The sequence below is a fragment of the Balaenoptera physalus genome, assembly GCF_965194825.1.
Source record: "Balaenoptera physalus genome assembly, chromosome: 8".
NCBI classification, from domain to species: domain Eukaryota; kingdom Metazoa; phylum Chordata; class Mammalia; order Artiodactyla; family Balaenopteridae; genus Balaenoptera; species Balaenoptera physalus.
Window position 1 is genome coordinate 47226432 of NC_138887.1, and position 16474 is coordinate 47242905.

At 38.0% G+C, this 16474-nt stretch overlaps 1 protein-coding gene across 3 annotated transcripts in view; it reads right to left on the bottom strand.

The window, feature by feature from the left end:
- Positions 1-16474, bottom strand: part of ABCB4 (ATP binding cassette subfamily B member 4) — a 97374-nt gene that overhangs the window by 44544 nt on the left and 36356 nt on the right. For all 3 annotated transcript variants that reach the window (XM_082472472.1, XM_082472470.1, XM_082472471.1), the window contains 7 exons: positions 15575-15746; positions 13390-13503; positions 12220-12330; positions 11872-11997; positions 9531-9734; positions 9012-9182; positions 158-319 (listed from right to left, as the gene is read on the bottom strand). In XM_082472472.1, coding sequence (XP_082328598.1) covers positions 158-319; positions 9012-9182; positions 9531-9734; positions 11872-11997; positions 12220-12330; positions 13390-13503; positions 15575-15746 — 1060 coding nt within the window. The remainder of the gene's footprint in view (positions 1-157; positions 320-9011; positions 9183-9530; positions 9735-11871; positions 11998-12219; positions 12331-13389; positions 13504-15574; positions 15747-16474) is intronic.

The window sequence follows — 16474 nt, forward strand, 5'->3', positions numbered from 1 at the left end:
CGACTCTGAATTAAAGTCTCAGATGTATATTTTAGGCATCTTCCTGAAAACTTCTTATTTCTCAACATGGCATTAGCTACGTGATATTTTAATAAATAAAATAAAGAATACTATATTGAGGAGAAAACAGCAGAAAAACTTCCCAGGAGGCAGATACCTGCATGTTAACAAGCCTGAAGTACACCCCTTCCTTCTTCATTAGTTCTTTGTGGCTTCCTTGCTCCACAATGACTCCATCCTCAAACCCAGCAATGACATCTGCATTTCGGATTGTAGACAATCGGTGTGCTATCACTATGGTGGTCCGGCCTTCCCTGGCCTAAAGGGAAAAAGGACAAACATGTAGGGCAGGAGGGTTACAATGTCCCGCACTGTCAATTAACACACAATTAAGCACTTGGATGGAGGTGTTTGCGGATGATGCGAGAATAGCTCACCATCCCCGTGTGATTAGGGCACAAAGGCATCACTCACCTGTGAATGGCCAAAAGGAGACTTAAGTTCTGGACCAGACAGGAGGCCAATCCCTCCAGGATGAGGATGGATAACTGTGGAGGTCTACAACCCTTCTCAAATGTTTTCATACCTGTGTGAGGAGCCCTCGTTCTGAGTTACACGATATGCTAGAGATGTTAGCAGAAGCATGTTCAGAAGTTGTTGCCACATACAATCTTCTCCAGAGCACTTCTGTAGGATTTCTTTTGAAGTGCCTGATTTCGACTGTAATTCTAATGGACTCCATGCAGGCAGCTGAGGTGAAAACATACCCTGGGATCTGGACGGTTCACGTTATGGTTCAAAGACCATCTGAATTACAAACTCTGGAGTGGGGCCATTAACTATGATTTTTAACAAGTGCTTCAGGTGATTTTTATGGATGCTGAAATCTACAAATCACCCCCCCCCCAAGTAGTTAGTTCCCTGAACTCACGTGTCGTTGGCTTGGTGGGTTTATGAACGGGCATTTACAACCTGGAAAATGCCCATCAAACTATTCATGTTATGTCATTAACAATGGTTATTTTTTAAAAATATTCATTAGCCCTATCAAGACTAACAACTTCTTAAGACCACTCCTACTCTGAGGCAATAAAACCACATCCTTAGGATGGTTATTAGAGCATAGCCCAATTCACCTAAGTAGTTAAAAAGATAGAAATGAGAGGCTAGTCATTAAAAAATCTACAAACAGTAAATGCTGGAGAGGGTGTGGAGAAAAGGGAACCGTCTTGCACTGTTGATGGGAATGTAAATTGATACAGCCACTATGGAGAACAGTATGGAGGTTCCTTAAAAAACTAAAAATAGAACTACCATACGACCCAGCAATCCCACTACTGGGCATATACCCTGAGAAAACCATAATTCAAAAAGAGACATGTACCACAATGTTCACTGCAGCACTATTTACAATAGCCAGGACATGGAAGCAGCCTAAGTGTCCATCGACAGATGAATGGATAAAGAAGATGTGGCACATATATACAATGGAATATTACTCAACCATAAAAAGAAACAAAATTGAGTTATTTGTAGTGAGGTGGATGGACCTAGAGTCTGTCATACAGAGTGAAGTAAGTCAGAAAGAGAAAAACAAATACTGTATGCTAACACATATATATGGAACCTAAAAAAAGAAAAAAAAGGTTCTGATGAACCTAGGGGCAGGACAGGAATAAAGACACAGATGTAGAGAATGGACTTGAGGCCACAGGGAGGGGGGAAGGGTAAGCTGGGACGAAGTAAGAGAGTAGCATTGACATATATACACTACCAGATGTAAAATAGATAGCTAGTGGGAAGCAGCTGCATGGCACAGGGAGATCAGCTCGGTGCTTTGTGACCACCTAGAGGGGTGGGATAGGGAGGGTGGGAGGGAGATGCAAGAGGGAGGGGATATGGGGATATACGTGTGCATATAGCTGATTCACTTTGTTATACAGCAGAAACTACCACACCATTGTAAAGCAATTATACTCCAATAAAGATGTTAAAAAAAAAAAAGACTAGATTCATAATAGCCAAAAAGTGAGAACAATCCAAATGTTCATCAGTTGATCGAAAGATAAACAAGGTGGTTTAAACAAGGCAAGGTGGTATATCCATACAATGGAATAATACTGGGCCAGAAAAAGGAATGAGATTCTGATGTGTGTTTCAATATGGATGAACCTTGAAAGCATTATGCTAAGTGAAAGAAGCCAGTCACAAAAGACCATGCCTTGTATGATTCTATTTATATGAAATGTCCAGAATGGGCAAATCCATAGAGGGAGAAAGCAGATTACTGGTTGCCAAGAGCAAGCGTGAGGGCGGAATGGAGAGTGACTGCTAATCGGTACAAGGATTCCTTTCAGGATGATGAAAATATTCTGCACTGAGACTGTGCTGATGGTTGCAAAATCTTGTGAATATACTGAAAAAGCCAATGAACTGTGCATTTTAAAAGGGTGAACTTTATGGTATCTGAATTATATCTCAATTTTTTTAAAAAGAGCATCCATGAAAATTCTGAAAAAGTTAATGAGTATCTGGGTAATATCTCCACCAGATACTAAAACATAAAAAGCTACAGCAATTAGGGCTTCCCTGGTGGTGCAGTGGTTAAGAATCCGCCTGCCAATGCAGGGGACACGGGTTCGAGCCCTGGTCCGGGAAGATCCCACATGCCGCGGAGCAACTGAGCCCATGCACCGCAACTACTGAAGGCTGCGCGCCTATAGCCCGTGCTCCACAACAAGAGAAGCCACCGCAATGAGAAGCCCACGCACCCGCAATGAAGAGTAGCCCCCGCTCACCGCAACTGGAAAAAGCCTGCATGCAGCAACAAAAACCCAACGCAGCCAAAAATAAATAAATTAAATTTAAAAAAAAAGCTACAGCAATTAAAATAGTAAATTCCGGGGGAAGCTATCACGTGAAAAGACAATTTGATCAATAGAACCATATAGAGAGTCCAGAAATAGACGTAAATCATTTAAGAATTAGTATGACAGTGTGAATAAATATGCTTTGTCTCTCCGTAGAGAAAAGGTGGACAGTGGAGGCAATTTCATAGCCGCCTGGAAAAAAATAATGTGGTCTTTCTTCTTCAGTCCTTACTCTAAAATAACCAGATGAATCAATTGTGTTTAAATAAATATAAAAGAGTTACACCATAAAAAGAGAGAGAGACTAGAGCATAACTACTGGACAACATTTAAGAGTGTTCTTTGATTTTTAGCATATGGGCCCCAAAGAAACATTCATAAATATTTACTGATTTACTGATACGGAAGCTGCATGGCTTTGTCCATGTATGATGAGGCCCAGAGGAAACACTTTGATCAACCTAATAATATTCATGATACTCACAGTGACTGGGTTATCATGATGATCATAATAGGTTGATGCTATATCAACTTTAAAAAAAACAGAGGGGGGCTTCCCTGGTGGTGCAGTGGTTGAGAGTCTGCCTGCCAACGCAGGGGACACGGGTTCGAGCCCTGGTATGGGAAGATCCCACATGCCGCGGAGCAACTAGGCCCGTGAGCCACAACTACTGAGCCTGCGTGTCTGGAGCCTGTGCTCCGCAACAAGAGAGGCCGCGATAGTGAGAGGCCCGCGCACCGCGATGAAGAGTGGCCCCCGCTCGCTGCAACTAGAGAAAGCCCTCGCACAGAAACGAAGACCCAACACAGCCAAAAATAAAAAAAAAAAAAAAAACCCCAGAGGAATCAGAGTCAGACTTGCGAGTAAATGACTGGTGTGCAGGAGAAACAAAGTGGGCAAAGTTGCTAATTTCAAAATTAGCAACTGTCACCCTTGACCGAGATTCTTTGGCCAGAGTAGAGGAGATCTGACACAAAGGGCTATTTTCAAAGGGCTATTTTCAAACACCCCAGTGATGACAAAACATTGGCAAATAAATACCCTAGATTCAAGGACACCAACTATTAAGAAATTTGGAACTTCTACTAATTTTGGATGTGTAGGAATGAAAGGCAGGCCCAAACAAAGGAAGTACTATTCCATGAGCCTTTCTGGAACTTCTGGAAAAAAAAGCATAAAATGAAACTTTTGGCGATCATTTCATTAAATCACTACTCTGGTTCTTTTCTTGCCCCCCCAGTATGGAAACACTATGAGTAGGAGAGTGTGTGTAGGTATGAAACTTTGTGATTATTGACTTTCTTTAAAAAATCAAAATACCAAGTCTGCTTTTCTATTCTTCTTTAAGACCGTATATTGGAAAAACCTATTATTTATTTTGATGAATAGCTGCTATCTATTGAGCCAAAAGCAGAAATGGTCATTAATAATTTTTTTAATGTAGACATGTATTATCTCAATGAGCTAGGCCATGGTAATCAATTCAGTAAAAATTTATTTAGGCTTTACTATGGACAAGGCACTGGAGTAGGTGTTATAGAGACACAAACATGAACCATTTATTAATTCTGCCTTTTAGGGGGTTTATTCTTTCTAAGAGAGAGAAGGCATATAAATAAATAGCTAACTACAATAGCTTGGTGCCACAAGAGGTATCGATAAATGTATAAAGGATCCACAAAAGGAAAATATTATTCTTCCAGGCTAGGTAATCAGGGAGGAAAAACAATAACTATAATAGTAGTATATCCTTATGCTCCTCAGAGGAAAAATAATTAATTACAAAATTCAACTTTTCATTGTTAAAAGAGAGGTGGTATATAAATAGATGGACCAGCCAATTGACTGACTAGTATCATTGGGGGGAGTACAATAATGAAGGATTTCCCTTTTAAAGACATAGTTTATTGTCTGCAAAATATATCAGTTTAGTCATCTTGCAATGTATGGAGTCAACTGGGTAGATTATAAACTATTTGTAGCAACTACGGTAGATAAAACATGGTCACAAACACTTTGCAGCTACTCCCTTTCAGAGGTGGAGTCTATTTTTCCACCTCGTCAAATCTGGGCAGGCCTTGTGACTTGCTTTGACCAAACAATATGAAGGAATTAATGCTTGTGCAATTTCTGAAGCATAGACTTCAAGAGGCCTTATAGCTTGTGTGTTTGCCATCTTTGAAAGCTACCTGGAAAGGAAGCTTGTCTAGTCTACTTGAGGATGAGAAGCCTGCTGGAGGAGAACCAAGCTGCCTCAGGCAACAGCCATCACCAATTACCAGGCACATGAGTGAGGCCATCTTGAACATTCCAGCCCAGCTGACCCTGAGCTGAGAGTAGCTGCCTGGGGAGACTAGGCAAAACCAATAGAGGAGCCACACCAGTCAACCCACTAAGTGCTGGATTAAGGCAACTGATATGGAAATTGGTAATTAGACTGGGATGCTACTGTAACAAAACCCTAAAACATGTGACATTGGCTTTGGGACTGGGATCTGAGTGGCAGGCAGTGGCTAGAAGGGAGGTGATAATACTGTTAGTGGAGACTGGAAGTAAGGAAATTGCTATTGGAGGCTGGAAAGACAGTGACTTATGTTACATAACCTTAGAATAACTGGAAAAACTGTTCCCTGTAGTAACTTGGAAGAAAGATATTTTATCTAATGAACTTGTACATCTGGCTAAGGAGATTCCAGAGATCTCTAAACAGAATGTTGAAAGTGCCAGGCTGTATATGATAAGGTATGAGAAGAGAATGATGAGCTAAAGAAGAAGCCATTTGCTTTGCAAGGTGAATTTAGAGGCTACAAAGAAGACCCAGTACTTGCTGGGCTGGAAAATGAATTGTTAATCATCCAATCAAATGAGACCAAAGATCAAATCAGGGTGTAGGTGTAAGATTATTTTGTTAAAATCTCTGAAAAATTTAAGGCAAATTCTAGGAGACACTCTGCTACATAAAAGGGCTTCTAAGGCTCTAAAGGGTTTTCTAATGGCAGCTTCATATACAGCCCAAAGTAGAGAGAGGCTTGCCCCCCAAAAAAATTAAAGATGTGACTTTTGGGCCTTAAGCAAACTACAGTCAAATTTTAAGCAAACTCACAAAGCCTTTAAGAGAGTCCATCAGCTTGGACTAAAAGAGAATGAGAAAATTAAAAATGTAAAGAGGCCTCCGGGTCTCAAATTTCTATGAGCAGAAAGCATGCTGAGAAAGTTACTCAGCTGCAGACATGGGCCCTTTCTTATGGAAAAGGAAAGAGCTCTCAGAGGGAGAATCTGAGAGCCCAGAGGTTGGAGCCCCAAACCAAGCAGAAAAAGTACACTAGGGAACCCATTCTACTAAGGATAGAATTGAGCCTTAATCAAGGAACGTTTCCTTTCCTTGGAGCAGTGGAGTAATTGGCAACATGCATCTGACTGCATTTCAAAATTGCTATGGAGCAGTAACTGCTATGTGCTTCCTGTTTTCCTTTTTGAATAGGAGTGTCTGTTGTAATTAGCCTGTCCCTGCCTCACCATTACATGGTGGGTATATGTGTGGAAGATAACGTCTCTTTAGTTCATAGTTCTCTGGATCAAGATGAGCTTAACATGAAGAATCTCATCCATATCTGGACCACATTCACGTCTTCAGATACTGACTTTGAGCCTGATCTCATAACTGTGTGAAAATTTTGAGGGTCTTGGGAAGAGGTGGATTTATTTTGCACTTGGGAGAAATGTAAATAATTGTGGCAAAGAGTGTGCTGTGGAAGATTAAATACGATCACAGATCCTTTACAGCTCACCCATCAAGAAACAGAATCTATTTCCTCACTCCTTCAATCTGGGCTAGCCTTGTGACTTTCTGTGACCAATAGAATGTGGTGAAAGTGACATTGTGTGAGTTCTGGAGTCTATGCCTCTAGACGTCTTATAGCTTCTGTCTCTGGATACACTGGCCTGAGACTTCTGTGTAAAGAAGCTGGGTTAGCCTATTGTATGAGTGAGTACAAGCATGAGTATGAGATGCCCAACCAACAGCCAGCACGTGAGTGAAGGCCATCTTGGACCATTTTAGCTAAGTCAACCCTCCAGGTAAATACAGCCATATGCTCAGGTAAAAATAGCAGAAGATCCACCCAGCCAATCTACAGAACTATTGTTTTAAGTCTGAATTTGGGTTTGTTATGCAGCAATAGGTAACTGATTCAGCAATCAATAAAATGAATAATAATCATGGTAATGGTAATCACCATAATAATTGTATTGTTTCTCATGGGCAAGGTATGTGCTAATAACTTTACATGCAGTATCTCATTTAATCTATTCAATCATCCTATGACATTACTTCTCCCCCTGCCCCCCACCCCAATTACTTCTGCAATATCTCAGGCTTAGAGGGGTTAGTTAATTTGCCCAAGGTCATGTAGCGAGAAAGAGGCAAAGCCAGGACTCCCACCTCAGCCTGTCTGGCACCACAACCTGTGCTCTTAAGCACCACCCCAAGCTGCTAATGGCTTTTCTTGGAGATTTAAAAAAACTGTGAATGATTCGTCAGCTATTTTTAAAGTCAATATGTAAAAGGTTATCAACTGAGGAGCCGGCCATAATCCTACAGAACACAAATTGCTAAAACTGAATGAAGTAACCTGTCCAAATATGAATTAAAACTTGCAAGGCTATAATTTTTGCTGACAGAATTCATATCATGAAAAACAACATCTCCAGTAATTCTGTTCATTTAGCACAGCAAGGGCTAACATATTGAATGTTTGTATCCTACAAAGTATTGGGACATGGGTCCTAGAGCTGAATAGGACTTTTTTTTCACATAAATATCTCTCTTATCCTACCTAACTTTATGCTAAAAAGTCTATATATTGACACATGAATGACCATTTATGTGTTTTGAGTTAAAATTAATTGTTTAATTTATGCATGTATTATTTTTATGATTTCTTGATTTAAGTCACTTCTAATTAACTAAGCAAATACAATTCTCCTATGTATTATATTTTGGTTCCTTAATATTGAGACTTAATATACATGAAAGCAATGTAATTGAGTATAAAAATTTGAGGAATAATTATCATAATCTTTCATTAATTATTAAATTACATTATATAAGATAAGCCAAAATATTAATCTGATAAACCAGGAAGCATGAATTAACTACAGTTTATAGCACACAAGGCAACTGTGTTTACTTAGGATTCAGGTATAAATTTTCCTGAGAAAATAAGGTTCATACAGTTCATGTCTAAAATGTACGACGATAGATACCATGTATAACTGAGTCACTTTGCTGTATACCTGAAACTAACACAACATTGTAAATCAACTATATTTCAATAAAAATCAAAAAATAAAACAAAATAAAATAGGTCAATTCAAAAAAATAAAATTTCAAGAGGCAGGTTGGATAGACTAAGTAACTTGCACATCTTATTACTAAACTTTCTCAAATCAAATATATTTATGATATTTATGTGTTTGAAACCCATTTACATGATGTCATCTGACTCTGGTTTTAATACTGTGTTGTTATTACAGATGACTTCAGCACTGACCTTGAAAGTGTCCCAAGATAAGGTTCTTCCTTTGAAGCTTTAGTTTAGTAAGGATAACAGTGAGAGATTTAGAAACTCTGAGCCGGGCCCATGAGCTCAGCAGCCTTAAAAAGTGTTGCTTATTTATATGCTTAGACAAACACGCAAGTTGAACTTTATTTCCAGAAAAGCATCCATTCATTTTCATGAATAGATAAAGACGATGTACTGCCTACAAAATAAGGCAAATATTTGAACTGCCTTTCAGCTGGACCACTGCGTAAGTAACCAGATTTTTCTTTGTACATTTTACCACAACTACTTTTGATCAAAGCCCTAGCCTATATGCAAGAAAAAAACAAAGCTAAGCGGCTCACTGCACAGGTTTGGATTAGGGCTCACTGCACCTTGGTCAAAGCAAGCCAGTTAATGGGCTGCCCACCTCTCTCTGCAATGTGCCTTGACAGAAAGGAGAAACCAAGAAAGCCCCACGGGAGAGCTTCATTTGCTCTTATGTTTATGTTTTTCAACCTAGACTCGCAAAGCATTGGCAAGAATTTTCAATAAAGTCTCAACTGGCTGGCCTTCAGGTGTTTAGGGTCCACTGACCTTATCCAAAGCTGCCTGTACCTCAGCTTCACTCTCAGTGTCCAGCGCTGAGGTGGCCTCATCCAGCAGCAGGATCTTGGGGCTGCGAACCAGAGCCCGAGCGATGGCGATTCTCTGCTTCTGTCCACCGCTCAGCTGGGCCCCTCTCTCTCCAACCAGGGTGTCAAATTTCTACAAGAGAAAGCATGGTGGAGCTCTTGAAGTATTTCAGATACAAAAAGCTATGGAGTCTAGAAATTCACGAAGACAACAGGGAGCTTCATTTTGACCATCGTAATGAGTCACAAATTATAATAAAATAAATCATATCGAATTCTGACAAACTACTAACATACTCTGTATAAAATTTTGTATGCTTCATGTACCAAGCTATACGCTCCAACTGGATAATTCAAGGGACTTACCTAGCAAAGTTGGACAACCTTGTACCTCAAACATTATTAGCTTGACCTCTGAAGAAAGAACTCACATGAGTTGAAATTCTCATTTCGAGGGCAACGACATTAACAGAGGCTTTACCTGTGGTAGTTTCATGATAAACTCATAGGCGTTGGCTTCCTTGACAGCTTTCTTTATTTCATCCATTGTTACATTTCCACGGCCATAACGAATATTTTCAGCAATGGTGGTAGAAAATAGCACCGGCTCCTGACTCACCACTCCAATTATTTCCCTCAGATACCTTACGTTAAACATCCTAATATCCTGCCCATCGATGGTAATCTGAAAAAACAAAATACCTCCATTGAATATTTTAAACCTTCTGATGTATAAAGCATCAAGACTCTTTAATTTGCTACCAAAAAAGCCTTAGCTAATATTTAACTTATTTCAGTGGTTAGAAATGAGAATTGGAAATAAAACAATGTGGAAGACTAGAAATAAAAAGTGTATTCTCTCTTTTGATATTTATAATCTTACATATACAGTTTTTTTATGGATGGATTATTCCCCATAAGTGATTATATATTTGGTTATACATTTTGGGCATAACTATTAGTTTTGCTTACCATTACTAAATCTGAATAAAAATGTCCCTTTACCTACCTAGTCCACATATCATTTTGATGGCATTATGATGTTTTACTGCATGTAATATACCATAATTTACTTCAGCATTTCCCCCCTGCTGAATATGTGGCTTCCTTCAAGGAACACTGAAGGACAAGCATTGTAAAAGCACAGAAATACCAGGCCGAAGAGTACGATTTATTTTTTCTTCTCCGATAACAATTGCTTAACTTATACAATGACTGGCATATGTTGGGCATTTATTATTTGCTGAATAAAGGTTGAATAAACAACCCTCTAAAAAGATTTTTAATAATTTACTATGTCAGCAGGAATATATAAATATATATCTGCTTCATTATAATTTATTAGCTTTTATCATTTTAATGTCTTTTCTAATTAATAAGTGTGGGGTGGTAGCTTATATTTATTTTAATTCACATACAATTATAAGTGAGGTTGAACATTTCTTTCAACTTTTTACAAATCTACATTTATTCTTGAAAGATTTGCATGTTCATATCCTATGATAGATTCATATTAATTTCTAAAACAGTGATTATAATAGTTTTCCCACATATATCATAAATTATTTGTTCCAATTTATTGCTTTCTTTTATTATAGTTTTACTGATTTTTACGGGGAGAGATTTAAGGAAAAACTGAATCAGTCAACTGTACCACTGGGCATTTTTTTCTATTATTTCAGCAGTAAAAAAATGGCTAAATCACAATGTGAATAGTGAATATCTCTGAGTTATAGAATTTCTGAAGACTTTTTTCCCTGCTGACATGTATTTTCTTTAAAAGATGTATTACTCCAATAACAATTTAAAAAATAAGATGTTTTCAAATGCTTATCCTCAATGGTTAGTATTTACTATGTATGTTCTTTTTAAAAAATGAATAAAACTGTTTACACTTAAACCAACCTAGAGTTTGCTTTAGGAAATGAGGATGGCCCTATGTTCCTCCTAGAAAACTTTGTATTCATTCCTGCAATCTCTGTTCTATCTCAATGCCTTTTCAGGTTTTTTTGTTTTTCTTTGTAACTTGTAAACTTCTGTTTTCATTATTGTTGAATTATAATACATTTCAATGTCAGGTAAACTCAACGTCCAAAAGTTGGTGCAACTGAGGAAATTTGAATATATACTGTGGGCTCGTATTGTATTAACATTAAATTTACTGATTTTGATGATTGTTTTGTGATTACGTAAGAGAATGTCTTCTTCTCAGAAAAGGTATTCTGCTTTGCAGTACACCTGAAACTAACACAACATTGTAAATCAAGTATACTCCAATAAATATAAATAAGTTAGAATTTATAACAAAATTTTTAAAGGCCAAAAAAATATTCCCTAGGCCATTACTGTTCCCCATGTCCCCAAAAGCTTCTTAGAGACTAACCCACTTTCCCCTTCAGATATTCCAACATTTAAGAAAACTCAACAGCCTTTGATGAATTTAATTACTGTCCTAAGATTTCTTGTGATCCTGAACACAAGGTTATTAATAATTGCTATATGGAATATTTTTGACCAAACTTAGTAAGTCCTCCCAGTGGTTTGGATGACTATTTTCCAGTGACCTAGTGGGTTATGAAAAGCTTAGTTGGAACAGAGGAGAGTGTTGTCTAGCTTCTTTGGCTTTTATCATCTTGAATACTTTTGTTAAAACAGCCCAAGGTTTTGAATGCATTATCCAGATGCACTACAATTCTATAGCCTTTTTACCAAAATTGGATTCACATGCAAATTTGTTACCAAACCAAACAAAGCAAAACAATTTCAAAGGGCTAACTGGTATCCAGCTTCCCACTTTGGAGAACATGGCTCTTCCCACTTACCATGCCCTCTGTGGGGTCATAGAGCCTCTGTATCAGCTGGACCACCGTGCTTTTCCCACAGCCACTGTTCCCAACCAGGGCCACCATCTGACCACTGTCTACCTTCAAGTTGAGGGCCTTTAAGATCTATGAGGGAAAAGAGAGAAAAAGAACACACTTCACAACAAAAGCCTAAAAGGGGAGTAATCTGATTCAATTTTAGATTTGGAAAAAAAGTACCAAATAAGGGAATATAATCTCAAAAGGAAAAAAGCACATACATATCAAAATAATAGAGACTATGGATTCTTTAAGATGATTAAACAATCAGTCTGAATTAGGAATTCCTATAAACATTACTTACAATACCTTGACATCAGGTCGAGCTGGATAACAGAAATGAACATCTTTGAACTCCAAATTCCCTTTGATGTTATCTGGTTTGTGTCCTCTCTCTGAAAAACTGTCAATTTTAGGTTTCTAAATAAAACAAAATTCAATGACTATTCCATCATAGGACAAACAATTGCATTTTTAAGGAATCTGCTTCAGCAAATTCCAAAAATAGGACCCAGAATGGCATCTCAAGTTGAAGACGGTGTGTGCGCGTTTGTGTGTTTAAGGAAATATTCCTTCTCAGAAAATAGGCTTTTCTTGAAAAGTACATAAGGGATGTATTCATTTCATTTCATACGATATTTCACTTTAAGTTTCTGGCATATCCTCATAAATTTTCTAAATGGTCAAACATGCACATTCCTACAGCTGCAATAACAAAAACATACTACATTGGATATATCCAGGTATTTCAGCATTTAGTGAAAATTAGCTTATTCCTAAACAACAAATGTAATGGACTGGGTTGAGAAGATTGAACAATTGGTTAGAGCCAAGTTATTTAGGAACGATGTAAATTTTCTATATACGCAGAAGCTGAACAATTTTCTCATGACTTAGATTAATGAAATAGGAATTGCTTGGATTAAACAATCACATTTCAGTTACCTAGTCTGCATTTTCTCTGTGTAAATGCAGTGACATACTTATGTCAAAATGATTTTCTTTATTTCACTGCAGTCAGTACAACTTATGCAATATAGTTGATTCAAAATTATATCATACGCACAGGGATCTTTTTTTTTTTTTTTTCCACAGGGGGCAACCCACAGCAAAGCATACTATCAATTTTGGTCCCACCAGTAATTTTTCCATCCACTCATCCTGTATACAAATCATAATATTCTTAGTCTGGCTACAAAATGAAAGAGAAAAGGTGGAAAACTAGGAAGACAAACATCTTTGCTTTGAACTCTAATAATAACACACTAGTGCAGATGTACTTTCCCAAAATGAGATCTGTGCTATTTGATTATTTAAAGATAAACTTTCAGAAATATTAATAAGAGGCATTTGATTTCATTCATTACTAAGGAGAGGTTGTTCACTTGGTGTAATTTTCACACGACATTTAACCGAAAGCCAGATTTAATTAGCCAGACCTCAAAGAATTTTTTGGCATTAAAATAATAAATGACTCACATTATCAATAATAGCAAAGATCGCATATGCTGCTCCTCTTGCATTGGCAAAAGCATCAATACACGGAGCAGCCTGTCCAATGCTGAAGGCTCCGATCATGATTGAGAAAAAGACCTGAGCAAAAAGAACACAAGGAAAAGTTATAAGTCCTATTCTGGAGTCCACCATCATCTCAAATATGATTTGTGTGGAACATACACTACCCAAAGGATCGAGATTAGGTTTATCCCTTTAAAATTTTTTTGGCAAAAGAGTAAAATTTACAAGGTTACTATAGCATTTTATTGCACGAATGGGTTTCTTCAGTCTCAAAAATATTTTTTTTGTCTAGCTTGCCAAACTATCTGTTGCTCTTCTCCTAGACTTAGACAAAGTCAGAAAGATTTTTCAAACCTATTTCCTTGATTCTGAAGCTATTGCCACCAGAGGAAAACATTTTCCATCAGTATTATTTTTCAGTCCTATATGATCTTCTCTAACTATGCATGGAATTACACAGAATGTTCAAGATAAAACAGATTTTGGCCCCAAGAAATTTTCCTTAAAAAGTACTATGTTATGTATTAATACATATTTTGGTAAGACTTTTAATATAAAAAGTAGTAGTTCACACATTATAAAACACTAAATCACACCTGTGTGCGTTGATTAATAATTCCATTATACAATTATTCTGTACTATAGCACACAAACTTAACACATTTCCCTTTATATTTTTTTCACTAGGAAAATAAATTGACATAGAAAAGTCAACACTATAGCTTCAGGAATCCAGATTATCAACAAACGTTAACTGAAGAAAACATAAATGAAGAGAAATGACTCCTTTATCTCTGGGCATGCTGAAACATCTACTTATAGTTTGTCTTTTCTCAGAAGACGGTAACAGTAACACTTCACATACCCAGAACTCAAATATCTCTCAAATATCTATCCACTATCTGCAATACAGAGAAAGACCACTAAGAGAGCAAAACCGTCTCTACCAAAAGCAATGCTATGAAGTCAATGTGCTAGAGTTCTCAGTCTTTATGCAGAGGGCATCGCTGGGCTCCCTGCATCATGGGTATCACGCTGTAGCCCTACTTGGGAGAAGTCACTGTCTGCATTCTACAAATGGGGAGACCAGGCCAGAGAGGGCACACTCATCACAAAGGGTGAATGGCAGAGTCAGGATTCAACCTCCTTTCTTCAAAAAATTTAGCAAAGGAGGAAGTAAAGAGAGGTGGAGAGCTTCTGAGCTGACAACCAGAGAGGAGACCAAAAGGAGAAAACAACAGACTCAGCAATGACGAAAGCTCATCCAGCCAAACAGCCCCAAAACGTCAATGTAGTCTGAAGGTACCACCCTAGAGAACATTTTGAAATGATAAATGTTCATAATGTCCCTAAGTCATCATCAAGGGGTCAAATAGTGCTCCATGTCCTCTGTTTAGAAAGATAGGGAAGTGCAGGTTTTAAAACATGGCTAGTTGAATGGTTACGTGTTGCCCTGTCCGTCACTGACGTGGAAAGAAGGTCACAATACATTGCTAGTTTATCAAACGTTTACAAAGAGGTATGCATAATACAATCCCAGTTTTGAAAGGAAAAAAAATCCACATACAGAAAATAATCCGGAAGATATACACCAAAAGTTATCATTAAGTATATATGGATTATTAGATCATAAGTAATTCTAAGTAATTTCTAATTTTTAAAATTATTCTAATTCTTTGTATAACTAGTATATATTTTTATAATCATAAAAAGGAAGCTATTTTCATTTTGTAAAAGAAAAAGAAACAAATAACTTTTCATCTTGTATTTGGATAGCTGATGTGTTATATCATGTAAATTTAACATTCTCTCATAGTATGACCTATGTTTAATAATGTTTACTTTCTTATATAATGAAACTCAAAGGCAGAATGAGGATGGCGCCAATACATATTTGTTCATTCATAAATTCATTCCATTTTTTTAAATTTATATGCTCCATATGTTTCTCAATTGGTCTATCTACATGTTATGCCCTGTGTATTCTAGGAGGTCAGCTCTGCCCACAGGACAGAGCAAAGATTTACAGAATGAAAAAAGCCTATAACCATGGCTCATCCTTCAAAAAGGAGAATGAAAGAAAAGAAAAGGTAGATGGATAAACAACATTTTCAGATTCTTCATAAATATTAGGAAAACAACTTACTGTCATTGCATTTCCAACAGTGTATTCTTTTGCTATAACTAGAGTGGATGCATACCAGAAGGCCAACGCATAGGACGCGTATATTAACAGGAAGGCAATGCCCATGGAAATGTTCGCCGAAATAGCTTTTTTAATTCCGACCTTTTTGGCATTTTCTAGATGTTTCTGATACCTACCAGAAAATGAGGGGAAAACATGATAATAAGAAAACAATCCATAATCTGAGCCATATTCACCTCCTTGATAGTTGGAGGTTTAAGGCACAAAGCCATAAAAGTAAGAAACCCCTGGTGAGACCCGGCTTCCTGGGAACTCAACCGATTCAGGATCGGCCAGGACTAGAACCCATCTGAGCCTTTTCTTTTTTTAAAAAAATTTATTTATTTATTTATTTATTTTTGGCTGTGTTGGGTCTTCGTTTCTGTGCGAGGGCTTTCTCTAGTTGCGGCGAGCGGGGGCCACCCTTCATCGCGGTGCGCGGGCCTCTCACTGTCGCGGCCTCTCTTGTTGCGGAGCACAGGCTCCAGACGCGCAGGCTCAGTAGTTGTGGCTCACGGGCCCAGTTGCTCCACAGCACGTGGGATCCTCCCAGACCACGGCTCGAACCCATGTCCCCTGCATCGGCAGGCAGACTCTCAACCACTGCGCCACCAGAGAAGCCCTGAGCCTTTTCTTTACTGGCCTGGACCCATCTCCCTTGGTCCCTACCAGTCCCACCAATGTTCCCATAGCTGTTCCAGGATTGAACTCCCATCCCTGGGAGAACCTCACCATCCCTTCATGGCCAGCATCACAAGTCAAGGTAAAGGTGGAATAAGAGAAACCAAGCCAAGCCAACCAGGAATGACGCCAAAATGTAAATACTATTTGGGACTCTTAAAACAGATTCTTAACACAGGC